The sequence below is a fragment of the Schistocerca cancellata genome, chromosome 1, assembly GCF_023864275.1.
Source record: "Schistocerca cancellata isolate TAMUIC-IGC-003103 chromosome 1, iqSchCanc2.1, whole genome shotgun sequence".
Taxonomy (NCBI): Eukaryota; Metazoa; Arthropoda; class Insecta; order Orthoptera; family Acrididae; genus Schistocerca; species Schistocerca cancellata.
The window spans coordinates 400,815,485-400,834,144 of NC_064626.1; the positions used below are offsets into that span (position 1 = coordinate 400,815,485).

Here is an 18,660-nt window from a genome sequence, read left to right on the forward strand (position 1 = left end):
CATTACATTAATACTTATTCCATATATTATGAATATGACATTTCGTAATGATGTGAAACATTTCACCTTAACATAAGTTTGCATTACACAATATAATTTTTTCCTTACTTCATATCTAAAAATTCATCTATTGAGTAGAAGGAGCTGTCATTCAGAAATTCTATTAATTTGTTTTTAAATGCTGGTTGGCTATCTGCCAGACTTTTCATACTGTTTGGTAGGTGACCAAAGATTTTGTGGCAGCATAATTCACCCTTTTCTGTGCCAAAGACAGATTTAACCCAGAATAGTGAAGATCATCCTTTCTTCTAGTGTTGTAGCACTGGAATTTTCTATTATTTTAGAACTGAGATGGGTTATTATAACAAGTTTCATGTACTGTGAATATTCCAAGTTTCTTGACTAAATGTCTGCAGGGTGATCTTGGGTGGGCTCCAACTATTATTCTAAGTACCCACTTTGGTGCAATGAATACTTTCTCTCTTAATGATAAATTATCCCAAAATATGATGCTATGTGAAAGCAGAGAATGAAAATAGGCATAGTGGGCTCATATGTCTATTGCCAAAATCTGCAATAATCCCATTCGCATAAGTGGCTGAACCTAAATGTTTCAATAGATCATCAATGTGTTTCCTCCAGTTCAATTCTTCATCAATGTGTACACCCAGAAATATTGAATATTCTGTCTTAGAAACAGACTTCTGTTCAAAGACTATTTATAAATAGTGTTGTGACATTTACTGTACAGAAGTGTACATACTGTGTTTTCTCAAAAATTAATGAGATTCCATTTGCAGAGAACCACTGAATAATTTTCTGGAAACATTATTTGCAGTTCCCTCAACTAATTCTTGTTTTTTGAGTGTGATTACTATACTTGTACCATCAACAAAAGAACTAGTTTTGGATCTTCATGAACATAGAGTGACAAGTCATTAATATATATTAAGAACAATAAGGGACCCAGGACAACCACATGAGACAAGATTCTTGATACCTTCCCCAGCTAGAAAACTCTGTTGATTTTTGCACACTATCTCTACTGTTAATATCAATCCAGTGGTTGGGGACCTACCTAGCCTTTCGAAATGCTAACCCCTAATCCAGTCTACATTCACTGACAATATCTTCATCATCTAGACTCAGGGTCATGACATCCTATTCTCATTCCTTCTCAACCTCAATATCTTTTCTCCCATATACTTTACCTGGACCTCTTAAAGCCAGCATACAGCTTCCTGGAGGTTAACCTCCTCCTCTCTGATGGTCCCATCCACATCTCTGTCCACATTAATGCACAAACCACCAACAGAACTGGGATTTCAACAGCTGTCATCCTTTCCACGTCAAAAAAGTCCTTCCCATACAGCATGAGCACCTGGGATGGCATGTCTGCAGTGACAAGAACTCCCTTGCCCAGTATGCTGAGTGTCTCACCAAGACCTTCACAGACAGACACTATCCCCCAGACCTAGTCTGCCAACAGATCCCCCATGTCATTTCTCAATACACCCCCAATCCTCCCACCACCCTCAAGAACCACCTACAAAGAAGTGCTCCCTTTGCCATCCAATAACATCCCAAACTGGAACAGCTGAATCACATCCTTCATCAGGGCTTTGATTATCTATCATCATCCCCTGAAATGAGGGACATCCTACCCAAGATCCTTCACACCCCACCTAAAGTGGTGTTCCACTGCCCACCCAATCTCCATAACATCCTAGTCTATCCTTATGCCACTCCCAATCCCAGCCCCTTGCCACATGAACCATAACCCTGTGGAAGACCCAGGTGCAAGATCTGTCCAATCCACCCACCCAGTGCTTCCTATTCAAGTCCTGTTGCAGGCATATCTTATCCCATCAGAGGACAGGCTACCTTAACATTAGCCATGTCATATACCAGCTCTGCTGCAATCATTGCACAACTTTTTATATTGGTATGACTATCAACCAGTTGTCTATCAGGATGAATTGCCACCATTGGACTGTGGCCAAGAGTAAAGTAGACCACCCTGTGGCACAACATGCAGCTGAACACAAAATGCTTGATTTCAATGTCTGCATCACCACCTGGGCCATTTGTATCCTCCCCTCCACCATCAGCTTTTCTGAACTCATCTCCTGTCCATCCCTGGTAGCTGAGTGGTCAGCACAATGGAATGTCATGCCTAACACCCGGGTTCGATTTCTGGCTGGGTCAGAGATTTTCTCCTCTCAGGGACTGGATGTTGTGTTGTCCTTATCATCATCATTTCATCCCCATCGATACGCAAGTCTCTGAAGTGGCATCAACTCAAAATACTTGCACCAGGCAAATAGTCTACCCAACGGGAGGCCCTAGCCACATGGCATTTCCATTTCCAACTCGTGCCCTCACGCTATTTGTGTGATACCCTCTGCAGATGCACTTGCCCCTCTTTCTCTTTCCTGCTCCTCTCCTTTTCTGCTCCCCATTTCCTCCTCACCCTCCTCCCTGTCCCAAAGTCTCCTGATGCTGTGCCTGTTGGCAGTCTAGTGTGTGCACACTCTGACACACAGTGTTCTTCTCTTCTCCACCTGTATTCTGCTATCCCTCCCCCTTCCCTGACCCCTCCAGACTGCTGCTTCCACTCTATGTGCCAGCTGCATTCCAGTTCGAGCTGCTGCAGATGGAGGTCAAGTGTGCTTAAGGCCTGCTTGCTTGTATGAATCAACATGTGTGTGTGTGTGTGTGTGTGTGTGTGTGTGTGTGTGTGTGTTGAGGAAGGCCTTAATGGCTGAAAGCTTTATTTGTGACAGTCTTTTTGTTGTGCCTATCTGCGACTCAGCACCTCCGCTATATGGTGAGTAGCAACTTTCCTTTTCATAATATTGTTACATTCCATCCTGGATTTTCCATTATTCAGTTCACTAAAATTAAGATGATAAAGATAATTAGGTAATCAATGGATCACTGTTGTCAGAAAACTTCAAAGTCGATTTTCTCAATAATTTTTGATAGTTGCTTTGAACTGCTCTGTGACTGATATTTGAATTCTGAACTAAAAATACTATGCATATAAGAAATTACAAAAATCCAACTGGTGGTAAATCTCCTTGTTGGTGTTACTTGTGCAAATCCTGAGTGACTCTCCAGTACATATCATGACAATATCTTGAGAAGCAATTTTATTTTGGCTAATATTTTATTTACTTTGAGAATGGCCAAGTCTTGTATAAAGAACTGAAAAGTCAAACAAACCACTACAGAATAGAAATTGGAACATAATCTGACAACCACTTTGCTTTAAAATTTACATATTTTTAAAGCGTGATTACATTGCATTAATTTGTACATCATTGGAAAACTTAGAGGACAGAGTAAACATTATGCCTTTCAAGTTATGCAAGAACTGTTGACCTGGGGTAAAATCCAACATTATTTATGCTGACCTCTGAAAACACAGTTCCAAAAGTGCCCAGATCAATACCAATGTCTCACAAAAACTGACAGATAACAACAGATACTAAAAAATCCTCCAAAACCTGTAAGTACCTCAACTATATGAAAAAAAGTCATACTGAGCCAGAGTTCTTAAATTAGTATCATAGGTACAAGAGGATTTATAAAATCTGCTGATTGCTGCAGAAAAATCATCTAATGAAAAAATAATAAACAATGTAGTGGAGATGCTGAGCTGCAGATAGGCACAACAAATACAGGGTTATTACAAATGATTGAAGCGATTTCACAGCTCTACAATAACTTTATTATTTGAGATATTTTCACAATGCTTTGATCACACATACAAAAACTCAAAAAGTTTTTTTAGGCATTCACAAATGTTTGATATGTGTCCCTTTGGTGATTTGGCAGACATCAAGCCAATAATCAAGTTCCTCCCACACTCAGCGCAGCATGTCCCCATCAAAGCATCGTTGATGCGAGCTCGCAGTTCTGGCACGTTTCTTGGTAGAAGAGGTTTAAACACTGAATCTTTCACATAACCCCACAGAAAGAAATTGCATGGGGTTAAGTCGGGAGAGCGTGGAGGCCATGACATGAATTGCTGATCATGATCTCTGCCACGACCGATCCATTGGTTTTCCAATCTCCTGTTTAAGAAATGCCGAACATCATGATGGAAGTGTGGTGGAGCACCATCCTGTTGAAAGATGAAGTCAGCGCTGTTGGTCTCCAGTTGTGGCATGAGCCAATTTTCCAGCATGTCCAGATACACATGTCCTGTAACGTTTTTTTCACAGAAGAAAAAGGGGCCGTAAACTTTAAACCGTGAGATTGCACAAAACACAATAACTTTTGGTGAATTGCGAATTTGCTGCACGAATGCGTGAGGATTCTCTACCACCCAGATTCGCACATTGTGTCTCTTCACTTCACCATTAAAAAAAAATGTTGCTTCATCACTGAAAACAAATTTCGCACTGAACGCATCCTCTTCCATGAGCTGTTGCAACCGCGCCAAAAATTAAAAGCGTTTGACTTTGTCATCGGGTGTCAGGGCTTGTAGCAATTGTAAACAGTAAGGCTTCTGCTTTAGCCTTTTCCATAAGATTTTCCAAACCATCGGCTGTGGTACATTTAGCTCCCTGCTTGCTTTATTCGTCGACTTCCGCGGGCTACGTGTGAAACTTGCCCGCACGCGTTCAACCGTTTCTTCGCTCACTGCAGGCCAACCCGTTGATTTCCCCTTACAGAGGCATTCAGAAGCTTTAACCTGCACATACAATCGCCGAATGGAGTTAGCAGTTAGTGGATCTTTGTTGAACTTCGTCCTGAAGTGTCGTTGCACTGTTATGATTGACTGATGTGAGTGCATTTCAAGCACAACATATGCTTTCTCGGCTCCTGTCGCCATTTTGTCTCACTGTGCTCTCGAGCACTCTGGCGGCAGAAACCTGAAGTGCGGCTTCAGCTGAACAAAACTTTATGAGTTTTCCTAAGTATCTGTAGTGTGTTGTGACCATATGTCAATGAATGGAGCTACAGTGAATTTATGAAATTGCTTCAATCATTTGTAATAGCCCTGTACTGTCATAAAGTGAGCTTTCAGCCAACAAGGTCTTCATTGGAGATAAACACCACACACACACACACACACACACACACACACACACACACACACACACACACACATACACTGGAACTATACTGAAACTACACATAAAATTCAGTAGGCTTCAATGAAGTACCAATACATGTATTGCAAAAATGCATAAAGAGTATACAAGCTCCCTTAACAGACATAATAAATGAATTATTCGTTGCAGGGAAATTTCCTTAATATTTAATACAGGAAGGAGTTGTGCCTCTGCTAAAGAAAGGTAATGCAGAGCACACTGAAAATTACTGGCCCATTACACTGCTATCACCTCTCTAAAAAATAATGGAATCAGCTATGAAAAACAGATTAACGAGTTAGTTGAATAAATACAACCTTTTAAGTGAATCACAGTTTAGTTTCCAAAGTGGTAAAAGTACAGAACCAGCTGTATTAAAATTCACAAAATTGATGCTTTCATGCTCTTGATAAAGATGAGTGTCTCACAGACATCTTTCAACATCTTTCTAAATCTTCTGAAACTACTAACCATAATATTCTACTAGATAAGCTAGAAGAATTAGTAACAGGAGGGGTACCTAATGAGTGGTTCCAGTCATACTTAACAGATATGGTACAAAGAGTAGAGATAATAACTACCTCAAGTAAGTCCACACTTTTTGTAAAATACTTATCAGAACCAAAACACATCAATAGAGAAGTTCCTCAGGGTGGTATATTAAGATAGTACTTTCCCTGATATACATTAATGACTTTCCCGGTAGCTCAAAATTAATTACCCGACTGAAAATTCCTTGACATTAACTGTATTACGTACAGAGCTACTATCAAGTAGTGGCATATTAAAATTAGTGCCAGGCCGGGGCTCAAGCCCAAATTTTCTGATTATTGTGAGTGGTCACCTTAACTACTTCGGCTATTCATCCACTCCCTGGACTGACCCAAATTTCCATACGTCACACCATCTACATCCATTTACTAAAATCATCACCTAATGATCACAATATTACTTGGATTCCTGCAACATGAAAAACTAGATGACAAGGAAACAAGACCGATGTTGTTATCATCATGTCCCATCCAAACCTTATAATACTTATATCCACATCTAGAAGAACAGATGATGTTGGTGACCCACAGATGTTCAGAATACTTTAAAATTAAATCACTGACTGTGAATTCCTTGACATCAGCTGTTAGGCAGATATATACTACCCAACAGCATAGGAGAATGCATGGATTGCCTAAGTGGTTAAAGTGAGCACTCACGATAAGTGGGAAATTCAATTTTAGGTCCCAGTCTGGCACAAATTTTCACATGTCACTACTGGACAACAGATCTAGAGAGTGATTCAAAAAACATTTACAAATCGACAAGGCACAATGACGTACAACAAGTATCAATAATCACATAGGAACTGGGGGTTACAAAGGCCATCTGGAGCTACTGAATGATGTTGCTGTTATTTAGTCACATTCTACAAAAGGATATCACTACAGGAGATGCTTGAAGTTTTGTCCAGATACATTAGACATGCCTGACATCGCCGCTGCATTGAATGAAACACCCTCTCAAATATACCTTGTGTATCTTGGAAACAGCCTGCCCACTAGATCCTCCAGTGATGTAAGAGGTTTTTTCATAAATAAGGCCCTTCAGGTATCTCCACAAGAAAAAATCAATTGGGGATAGAGCAAATGTTGATGGTTGCCATGCAACTGACCCGCTGCGACCAATCCAGCAGCCGAGAAAGGTTGCCTGCAGATGTGCCCTCACTTGTCTGTTGAACTGTGCAGGGGCCCCATCATGCTGAAATCAAATGCGGTGCCAGATAAGCATGGGAACAACATTCAGCATGTCCAGCAGAACCTCATGCAGGAATATGAGCTACATGCAACCATCAAGTCAGTCCAGGAGAATGTACAGGCCAATTAAACAAATGCCAGCCCACACATTAAGAGTGTATTTACTTTGTGAGGCATGCTTATGTTTAGCATGTTGATTCTCGTCTGCCCACATATGCAGTTTCTGAATGTTCATCACACCCTCAAGTGAGAACGTAGCCTCATCAGTGAAGAGAACTCTTGCTGTGAAGCTTTGTTTTTCAGCAAATTCCTGCAGAATCCATTGTGAAAATCCCACATGCTTATTGTAGTCCCCTGGTTGCAATGCCTGGATGCATTGTAAATGAAACAAATGCAATAGTTTGTCATATACAATGCACCAGACAGAGGGTTGGGGATATTAGTGGCATGGGATACACCTCATGTACTTGTTGACAGTGTCTGCTGTACCATTACAGAGCACTTTCTTCCACTGCAGTTGTTCATGTTGTCCATTGACAACTAGCATTTGAACATTGAATGAGCCAGTTTTGCACAATTGTTGATACAGGATCATGAACAATGTGTGATACAGCACCTTTCTATTGGATATTTTGCACAATACAATTACGTGGCTTCTTGTCAATTGCTATTGGCTGCACCATAAACCAAATGCATCTGAGCCATTTTGTGGTACATGTTACTTCTAATGTTTCCAAGATGTGAATGGTGACAGTCTCCCTGTGCTCTGCCTGTATTTGTATAGCAACACCCTCTAGTGACCATAGCACCCTCTCATTGTATTTGAAAACTGTAGTTCCATGATTGCTTATTCTTGTTGTATGCCCAATGTGCTATGTCAGTTTGTAAACTCTTTCAAATCACTCTCTATACCTAATACTAATTTTGAAGTATTTTGTACAGCTGTTGATCATCAAATTCTCTTTGCTGACAGCAGAAATATTATAGTCACTGAGAAAATGAGAACTCCTTGCAGAGGAAGCAAATGTACCCTCAGAGAATTTTACAACTGGGCAATAAGCAATAAAGCGACACTGCACTTAAAGAAAGCTAATGCTACAAATTTCAGTTTGAAGATGTAAAATGTCACTGTTAAATGAAACATAGATGGCACCTCCATAGTCTGTTAAACAAATGTAAAATTTCTAGGAATGAATGGTGAATCGCAGTTGAAGAGGTGTGAACAAACAAAGATACTTGAAAACAAAGTGGCATTAGCATGCTATGTCCCATTGTAACTGTGTAATAGCCAATGTCTTTTAGTTACAGTCTGTTCACATATACTCTTAATTCTTATATATATGCATTCTTTTTTGGGGAACAAATCCACAAAATATGAACACAGTTTTCAAAATTCTGAAAAGGGCCATAAGAACAACAACAAAAAATAGCAGTCAAGCTCATTGTAATGATCTGTTCAGAACACTGGAGATAATAACTGCAAGTGGAAGTATATTTATCAATGAGTGCTACTCCTCAAAAATGACGTTGATATGTTGTTGTGGTCTTCAGCCCAGAGACTGGTTTCATGCATCTCTCCATGGTACTCTACACTGTGCAAGCTTCTTCATCTCCCAGTACCTACTGCAGCCTACATCCTTCTGAATCTGCTTAGTGTATTCATCACTTGGTCTCCCTCTATGATTTTTACCCTCCACGCTGCCCTTCAATACTATATGGTGATCCCTTGATGCCTCAGAACATGTCCTACCAACCGATCCCTTCTTCTAGTCAAGTTGAGCCACAAATTCCTCTTCTCGCCAATTGTATTCAATACCTATTCATTAGTTATGTGATCTACCCATCTAATCTTCAGCATTATTCTGTAGCATCACATTTTGAAAGCTTCTATTCTCTTCTTGTCTAAACTATTTATCATCCATGTTTCACTTACATACATGGCTACACTCCATACAAATACTTTCAAAAATGACTTCCTGACACTTGAAACTATTCTCAATGTTAACAAATTTCTCTTCTTCAGAAACGCTTTCCTTGCCATTTCCAGTCTATATTTTATATCCTCTCTACTTTAATCATCATCAGTTATTTTGTTCTCCAAATAGTAAAATTCATCTACTTCTTTAAGTATCTCATTTCCTAATCTAATTCCCTCAGCATCACCTGACTTAATTCAACTACATTCCATTATCCTCATTTTGCTTTTGTTGATGTTCATCTTATATCCTCCTTTCAAGACACTATGCATTCCATTCAACTGCTCTTCCAGGTCTTTTGCTGTCTCTGACAGAATTACAATGTCATCAGCAATCTTTGTTGTTGTTGTGGTCTTCAGTCCTGAGACTGGTTTGATGCAGCTCTCCATGCTACTCTATCCTGTGCAAGCTTCTTCATCTCCCAGTACCTACTGCAACCAACATCCTTCTGAATCTGCTTAGTGTATTGATCTCTTGGTCTCCCTCTACGATTTTTACCCTCCACGCTGCCCTCCAATGCTAAATTTGTGATCCCTTGATGCCTCAGAACATGTCCTACCAACCGATCCCTTCTTCTAGTCTAGTTGTGCCACAAACTTCTCTTCTCCCCAATCCTATTCAATACCTCCTCATTAGTTACGTGATCTACCCACCTTATCTTCAGCAATCCTTAAAGTTTTTATTTCTTCTCCATGGATTTCAATTCCTACTCCAAATTTTTCTTTTGTTTCCTTTGATGCTTGCTCAATATACAGATTGAACAACATTGGGGATAGGCTACAACCCTTTCTCACTCCCTTTCCAACTACTGCTTTCCTTTCATGCCTCTCGACTTTTATAACTGCCATCTGGTTTCTGTACAAATTATAAATAGCCTTTCGCTTCCTGTATTTTACCCCTGCCACCTTCAGAATTTGAAAGAGAGTATTCCAGTCAACATTTTCAAAAGCTTTCTCTAATTTACAAATGCTAGAAATGTAGGTTTGCCTTTCCTCATGCTAAGATAAGTTGTAGAGTCAGTATGCCTCACTTGTTCCAACATTTCTATGGAATACAAACTGATCTTTCCCGAGGTTAGCTTCTACCTTTTTTTTCATTCATCTGTAAAGAATTCACATTAGTATTTTGCAACCGTGATTTATTAAACAGATAGTTCAGTAATTTTCACATCTGTCGACACCTGGTTTCTTTGATATTGGAATTATTACATTCTTCTTGAAGTCTGAGGATATTTCACATGTCTCATACATCTTACTCACCAGATCATAGAGTTTTGTCAGGGCTGACCCTCCCAAGACTGTCAGTAATTCTACGGAATGTTGTCTACTCATGGGGCCTTGTTTTGACTTAGGTCTTTCAGTGCTGTGTTAAACTCTTCATGCAGTATCATATCTCCCATTTCATCTTCATCTACATCCTCTTCCATTTACATAATATTGCCCACAAGTACATCACCTTTGTATAGATCTTCTATATACTCCTTCCACCTTTCTGCTTTCCCTTCTTTGCTAATAACTGGGTTTCCATCTGAGCTTTTGATATTCACACAGATGGTTCTCTTTTCTCCAAAGGTATCTTTAATTTTCCTGTAGGCAGTATCTATGTTACCCCTAGTGAGATATGCCCCTACATTTGTCCTCTAGTCATCCCTTCTTAGCCATTTTGCACTTTCTGTCGATATCATTTTTCAGACGTTTCTATTCCGTTTTGCCTGCTTTATTTACTGCATTTTTTCTACTTTCATCAATTAAATTCAATATATCTTCTGTTACCCAAGTATTTCTACTAGCCCTCATCTTTTAACCTACTTGATCCACTGCTGCCAGAACTATTTCATCCCTCAAAGCTACCCATTCTTCTTCTACTGTACTTCTTTCCCCCATTCTTGTCAATCATTCCCTAATGCTCTCCTGAAACTCTATACAACCTCTGGTTCTGTCAGTTTATCCAGGTCCCATCTCCTGAAATTCCCACCTTTTTGGAGTTTCTTCAGTTTTAATCTACAGTTCATAACCAATAGATTGTGGTCAGAGTCCACATGTGCCATTGGAAATGTCTTATAATTTAAAACCTGGTTCCTAAATCTCTGTCGTACCATTATATAATCTATCTGAAACCTGTCAGTATCTCCAGGGTTCTTCCATGTATACAACCTTCTTTCATGATTCTTGAACCAAGTGTTAGCTATGATTAAGTTATACTCTGTGCAGGTGGCTTCCTCTTTCATTTCTGACCCTCATTCCATGTTCCCCTACTACGTTTCCTTCTCTTCCTTTTCCTACTATCGAATTCCAGTCACCCATGACTATTAAATTTTCATATCCCTTCACTATCTGAATAATTTCTTTTATCACATCATACATTTCATCAACCTCTTCATCATCTGCGGAGGTAGTTGGCATATAAACTTGTACTACTGTGGTAGGTGGGTGTTTCGTGTACATCTTTGCCACAATAATGCATGAACTATGCTGTTTGTAGTAGCTCACCTGTACTCCTATTTTTTATTCATTATTAAACACTGACAATTGCAGCACAAACAGCTCTGCCCATGAGAACAGAACAAGATCTAGACTGTAATTACATTTACCAAAGAAAAACTGAACATAAAACTCAGAACAGCATTTTCTACCAAAGAATAAAACTGTACAATAAACTGGCAAAGAGATTAAAGAAAGTGCTAAAATAAACTTATTTCAAAAAGAGGAAAAAGATCCTGAGTTCGATTCTTGGTCCAGCACACAGTTTTAATTTGCCAGGAAGTTTCATGTCAGCACAAACTCCGCTGCAGAATATAAATTTCATTCTGTAAACTTATTTAAATTGATTAAAAAGTAATTGTTATGCAATACATTCTTTACATTGAAGGATTACTTAGATAACACAGAGTAGGGATTTGTAAAAAATGTAATACGCATATAGCAGTCTTCTTGTTGTGCCTGTCTGCAACTGAACATCTCCTCTATATAGTGAGTAGCAACTGTACAGTGGGGACTGTTACTGAATGCATTTAATAGTATATAGTTTGATTTTTATTTTTCATTTGATGTTTGCCAGTGCATTCTGCCTGGTGGTCAGTTGCAGCATATCAGTCACGTTGCACAAAACTGGACAGAACCCACTTTGAAACTCACATGTTGAAACATCAGCAGCTAAACTCATGTGTTGCTGACGAGGTAACACTACCAAACTGTGCATCTACAGCTTGGCTGTGCAATAGGGAGGGTTGGAGGCGGTCACATGTGGGTGGAACTGTGGCCAGCCACTGGGAGCGGACACACAGTTCGCTCTCTTCTGATGGCAGCTTCTGACCTGCCCAGACGCTCTCCTCTCCTGCTCTCCAGCCCATTCAGTTTTGGTGCCTTCTCTAGGTCTGCCTTTCCATTTTATGGCATTAAACAGCCATGCACCTAAAATATGTTTGATTTCTTTCACCTCAATGGGTGCCCAATGCTTTCCCTTCCTCACCAACCCTGACACATTAACACAACATATTCTTTCCATAATATTATCAGTATTGTACACTATGGATAAACTGAATGATTCAGCACTGTTTTAAAGAAAGAAGCCTTTTATTCAGGAGGTGAAGGCTCTAATCTTCAGACACCATCATGATCTAGGTTTCCTGTGGTTTCCCTGTGGTCAAATCTACAGTCATCATTTTCACTACGATGTAAATACTATTTGATCACTTGTCAACACCAAATCTTATCTTATTACTTACAATATAACATGAGAGGTTGGGTTGCTCTCTGCAGAATCAGTGAGGAAAATAATTTTTGGGAAACACTGACTAAGAGAAGGGGCAGGGTGTGTTAAGACATCAGGGAATACCTGCCATGGTACCACAGGGAGCTGCAGACAGAAAAAAAAGACATAGAGAAAAAACACATATTGTAATACATGCAACAAATAATTGATATCATTGAGAGTAAATGTTGCTCTAAGATGAGAAGTCTGGTAAAGGAGAGGAAGTAGTAGTGCCATGCACAGAGCATGTCAAAGACCGATGGAAGAAAATCATTACCTATGCATAAAATTGGAATTGTCTGAAAATATATCTTCCAATAATAATGAAGGGGGAAATCTCAGAAAATAAATTTTTAAATGTTTTTTCATAAAGAACAGCAGAAATTCTGTATGTAAGAAGCAGTAGTTATCTGTAAACAGAACAAAGGAGACTCATCTATGTCACGTACAGCACTAAAAGTCTGATACAAACCTCACTTCTAATCATAATTATGTCTATCATAACAACATGAAATGAGTTCTCTATAAGAATATTGTACCTTTATGTCAGCAGAAAATCTGTACCGTGCAAGATTTATAGCATATCCATTTGCTAAAGATCCTCCGGGACAAAAAACTCCTTCACCATCAGGAAATCCAACCAACTGGTTCATTTTCTCAAGAACTGTCATTTCCATAAGGGTAAATACAGGAGCCACTTCATATGTATATGCACTTGCATTAAGAGAGGCAGCAACCCACTGTCCTGCCAGTCCATATGGATCAAGGCTGTGAGGAAGAAATAATATTTTTTATATTAGAACTTCTACATCTGAAAGAGAGGACAGCTTTTAAATTTATTGTTATCAAAATTCATCATCAGTTAAAATCTCAGTCTTCATTGCATTATATGTTGTGTACAGATCAACGCGTTTTAATATAAATTCATGATATGGCTATAATAGAAGGAAACATTCCATGAAGGAAAAATATACCTAAAAACAAAGATGATGTGACTTACCAAATGAAAGTGCTGGCAGGTCGACAGACACACAAACGAACACAAACATACACACAAAATTCAAGCTTTTGCAACAAACTGTTGCCTCATCAGGAAAGAGGGAAGGAGAGGGAAAGACGAAAGGATGTGGGTTTTTAAGGGAGAGGGTAAGGAGTCATTCCAGTCCCGGGAGCGGAAAGACTTACCTTATGGGGAAAAAAGGACGGGTATACACTCGCACACACACACATATCCATACACTCGCACACACACACATATCCATCCACATATGTGTGGATGGATATGTGTGTGTGTGCGAGTGTATACCCGTCCTTTTTTCCCCATAAGGTAAGTCTTTCCGCTCCCGGGACTGGAATGACTCCTTACCCTCTCCCTTAAAAACCCACATCCTTTCGTCTTTCCCTCTCCTTCCCTCTTTCCTGATGAGGCAACAGTTTGTTGCGAAAGCTTGAATTTTGTGTGTATGTTTGTGTTCGTTTGTGTGTCTGTCGACCTGCCATCACTTTCATTTGGTAAGTCACATCATCTTTGTTTTTAGGTATATTAATATAAATTCATTAAGACCATCAAGAATGACATTAGAAAGATGAGTAGCATGATACTTGACATCTCAGAATAAAACAAAAACAGCATGAACGTACCTCACCTAAGTAGCAGTACGCAACTTCTAGTATCAGACCAATGAGGTGGAGTAACACAACAGTCACAGCAATTAATTACATTCTGTTAAATATTAGGAGAATCACAAATTTTTGCTGAGGGATGATACTTCACTCAACATTATATGTGGTAGCACCCTCTCTAAAATGAATCACCAAGCTCTACATCTGTATATACAACAGAATACTTTGTGGAGAACTTCTCATACTCATTAGAAAGTGACACAGGTTCACACTAGTGCAAGGACCACTTTCAGTAAAATGAATGATTTCATGCCAAATTGTCTCTCTTTTAACCCTAGAAAAGGTGGTAGAAGTTTTCTAGACTAAATCATGTAGGCTTGGTGTACCATTTAATTTTTTGCCAATTTTAATGGATTTGATCCAATCCATTGCCTAGCAAAAAAATTCAAAGCAGTAATAGCATTAAATTTAGCTTTAACACTATAGTGATGGTAGTCATTTGCCTTTCTTCAACTTGAAGAATCAGTTTATCATGCCAGTTACAAGAGGAATATAACAAATGCTTTTCATGCATGAAAATATCATAAATATCATACAGATGACAGTCACATTAAATGTGAGAAACATAATCATAAGATTTAACAGGGATCCAAACCCCAAAGCTTTGTACTTTTAGTCTTGCATTTACTGAATGCCCGAGTTTACTGCTAACATTGGTTCTCCTGATCAAAAGGCAATTAAATTTGTCCTTAAAATGATTAATAATAACTGCAAAATAAATACAACTGTATCACAAGAAGAATGATTAATAAAAACAACATTAATTTTTTAACTGCATGCTACAAAAAGGAAATTGAGAGGTGTCCCGAGATGATGTCAGTCACATATTTGATTCATTAATTTTTTGCAACAATAAATAATGTGTTGATGTTGCATTCGCAGAAATAAAATAAAAGCTAAAATAAAGTCAAGTACATGGATAACCCAATGCATCATGAAATTGTCAGAAATTCATAGAAAGTTTTAGGCAGCAACAAAACAAAATGCACCTTTGAAAGAGAGAAGCTAAAGGCAGCTGCACAGGGAACTATTAAAGAAGTACGGAAGAAAATCAATAAATTAAAAAATAAAACCATCCTGTGTTCTTGAAGGTATCCCAAATAACACCATTACCCAAAGACAAAGCAAAAAATCTCTCATTTAATTGATAAATTAGTCCCATTTAGTACAGGAATATTCCCAACAAACCTAAAACAAAATTATAGGTCAATTTCACTACTACCTAACTTTTCTAAAATGACTGAAAATGTAATTCATGATACGTCATCTAATATTTGAATAAAAATAAAGTATAAGTCAATGATCAAAATAGTTTCAGGAAAACATACATACTGAACAACTGCTTCTGACTTCCTGAGTGAAGCCCTGAAAGCTTTAGATCAAGGTGATTTAGACTGTTGGCTGTTTATAGACCTAGATAAACCCTTTGAACTGGTCAGTCACAATCTGCTTCTTAGGAAATTGTACAGTTATGATATTTGTGGCGTTGTTTATAACTGCTTAAATTGTGTTTTTCTAGGGGCAATAGAGGATAGAAATTTTTATTTAAAATAAAAATCACCTTTCAAGATACAGGAAAGTTAGTTATTACGTTTCTCAAGGTTTTGTGTTAGATCCCCTATTAATCTAGATTTCTACCTGTTTTATAATACCAATTGTCAGCACTAAAGACAGTGTCATTCACAGATGTCAGTAGCATTTTATTACATATACATACATATTCTAAAAGCCAATGTACAGTTTATAGCAGGGGATATTTTGTACCTATATTATTGATTTTATGTCCTGTTCCATTCATGAATTGAGAAAGAGAAAAGTGACTATCTATATTCCTCTGTAAACTCCCTAATCTCTATTACCTTATTCTCGTGACCATGCGGGATATGTACACTGATTACATCAGAATTGACTTACAGTCTTCCTATAATAAATGCTTTCTACATTTTTCAAGATCATTAAACATCCCTACTGGAAGACATGATTTGTTGTTATTTCACAGTTTTTGCTGTTTTGAGTATGATAAACTGCCACTACAGTGATCATCTTTGTCATGCTAGTGTAGGTAACAAATTCAGTGAGAACTCTATGCATTTCATGCAATGATTTCCATATACAAGGCAACTTCAAGTTTTTCCTTTGTCTGAAACTGTGCCAGATTTGAAAGACTAATAACAGAAAATCCAGGGTGGAATAATTACAGTATTATGAAAAGGATATACTGCTGTTCACCGTACACAGAAGATGTTGAGTCACAGACAGGCACAACAAAAAGACTGCTGCTACACATGTGAGATCTTGGCCAAAAGGATTCCTTCTAAAGTAGGAAACACACACACATTCATGCAACAACTCTCACACACAGCCACTGTCTCCGGGCACTGGGACTGGGCAGTGAGCAACTGCATCTGATGGGGGAAACAATCTGAGTGGTTGTTGTAAGGAGGAGGCTGTGGTGGGGAGGGGAAGTATTTAGAGCTGCTTGTGGGAACATACTAGGATCTGGTGGTGTCATGGTAGGGCTGCTAGGTGCAATCAGGAGGTCAGGGGGGAGACAAAGGAGGGGAAAGGGGAGTGGAAAATAAGAGAAATAGAGGAGGGGAAAAAAGAGAGAGAGAGGGAAAGACTAGTGGGTGCACTGGTGAAATAGAAGGCTGTGTAGGGCTGGAATGGGAGCAGGGAAGGGGACTGGTGGGTGAATGCCAGGGATTAGTGAAGGGTGAGGCAGGAGGATATATTGCAGGGAGAGTTCTCACCTGCACAATTCAGAAAAGCAGGTGTTGGTAGGAAGGATCTAGATGGTAAAGGTTGTGAAGCAGTCATTGAAATGAAATACATTGTGTTGGGCAGCATGTTCATCAACTGTGTAGTCCAGCCATGTCTTGGCCACAGTTTATCAGTGGCCATTCATGTGGACAGACAGCATGTTGGTTGTCATGCCAAAGTAGAATATAGCACAATAGTTACAGCTTAGTTTACAGATCACATGACTATTTTCACAGGAAAACATATCTTTGATGGGATAGGTAATGCTTGTGAATCAGACAGGAATAGGTGGTGCTGGTGGGAGGATATATGGGATAGGTCATGAAGCAAAAGGTTGCAAACAGGGGTGGAGAAGGGACTGACAAGGATAGGGTGTAGGTTTGGTGGGCAGCAGAATACCATGATGGAAGAAGGAAAGCAGCTTGTTTGGTTGAGGAGGACCAACTGAAGAGAATGAGGGAGAAGGCATTTGGATTCAGAAGAGTTTGGATAGGATGTCCTTACCCTCAGTCAAAATCACAAAGATATCATCAGTTAATCTGAACAAGGAGAGGGGTTTCGAATTCTGGGTAGTTAGGAAGGACTCCTCTAGATGTCCTATGAATAGGTTGGCATAGGATGGTGGCATGCAAGTGCCCATTGCAGGAGAACAGATTGGAGAGTTTTTTGAGGTGTAGTTGTAAGTGCTGCTCTAGTTCCTGGAGATGGGGTGGAGGAATTTTACACATGGAGAGGAGGTACTGCAAGCAGGACTGGGCCTGATTTACATGATTTTGCAGGGTTAGATTTAATGGGTACAGACTGGCAGAATTTGAACATGTGTAGATCATTGTGGAAGGGGGAGTTGCAGCCGGAGTTCAGCAATTTTATGGTAAGGCAATCTGGGGGGATTCCACAAATCAGGCAACAATGCTGGAGAAATATGAGGGACTGGGTTCTGGCTATGGATAAGGATACTTTTCTGTATTGGCACAGATGGAAGGAGCAATATCCTTCTCCATCCTTACTCCACTGCTGCTCCCAACCCCTCCCTCATGGCTCCCATCTGTGTAATAGATCTAGATGTAAGACCTGGCACATGCATCCTCCCAGGGTGCGATTTGTGCTTTTACCAGTGGGGGGGATGTCTTAGGGGGTTAGTAGAATTATATATGTTACTAGCTTGGACCGTGGCATTACACATGGTTAAACAGCTATTTATAAATAGATGTTAATGCCGAAACTCACTATTGACGCGTATGCACTATCAGAAAAGCCATCCCTTGTTATATCTTTAAAAGTACATCATAGGTAAAGCTTATTCACAAAATCATCTACATACGGGTACAGGTATACGAGGGGAATTCAAAAAGTAGAGGCACATTTGTGAAAAGTTGTACTTATGATGATGATAGAAAAATGAAAAATATTAATAGTATTAATAGTAAGACTTATTAAAAACTTTCAGTGTTCGGTTCCACAAATTTAAATTATATGTAAAGTTTTACTCCAGTGCGTGGGAAATAAGCATCCCAGGTTGGGATGCATAAACTAAAATCACAGGATGGGATGGTCTGATGCAGAGGGGGGGAAATCCCCCCCATCCCCCCTGCAAATCGCACACTGCATCCTCCCATCACCACCTACTCCAAT

At 39.2% G+C, this 18,660-nt stretch overlaps 1 protein-coding gene across 1 annotated transcript in view; it reads right to left on the reverse strand.

The window, feature by feature from the left end:
* Positions 1–18,660, reverse strand: part of LOC126161551 (cysteine sulfinic acid decarboxylase-like) — a 128,575-nt gene that overhangs the window by 76,852 nt on the left and 33,063 nt on the right. The window contains exon 2 of the mRNA XM_049917489.1: positions 13,122–13,350. Coding sequence (XP_049773446.1) covers positions 13,122–13,350 — 229 coding nt within the window. The remainder of the gene's footprint in view (positions 1–13,121; positions 13,351–18,660) is intronic.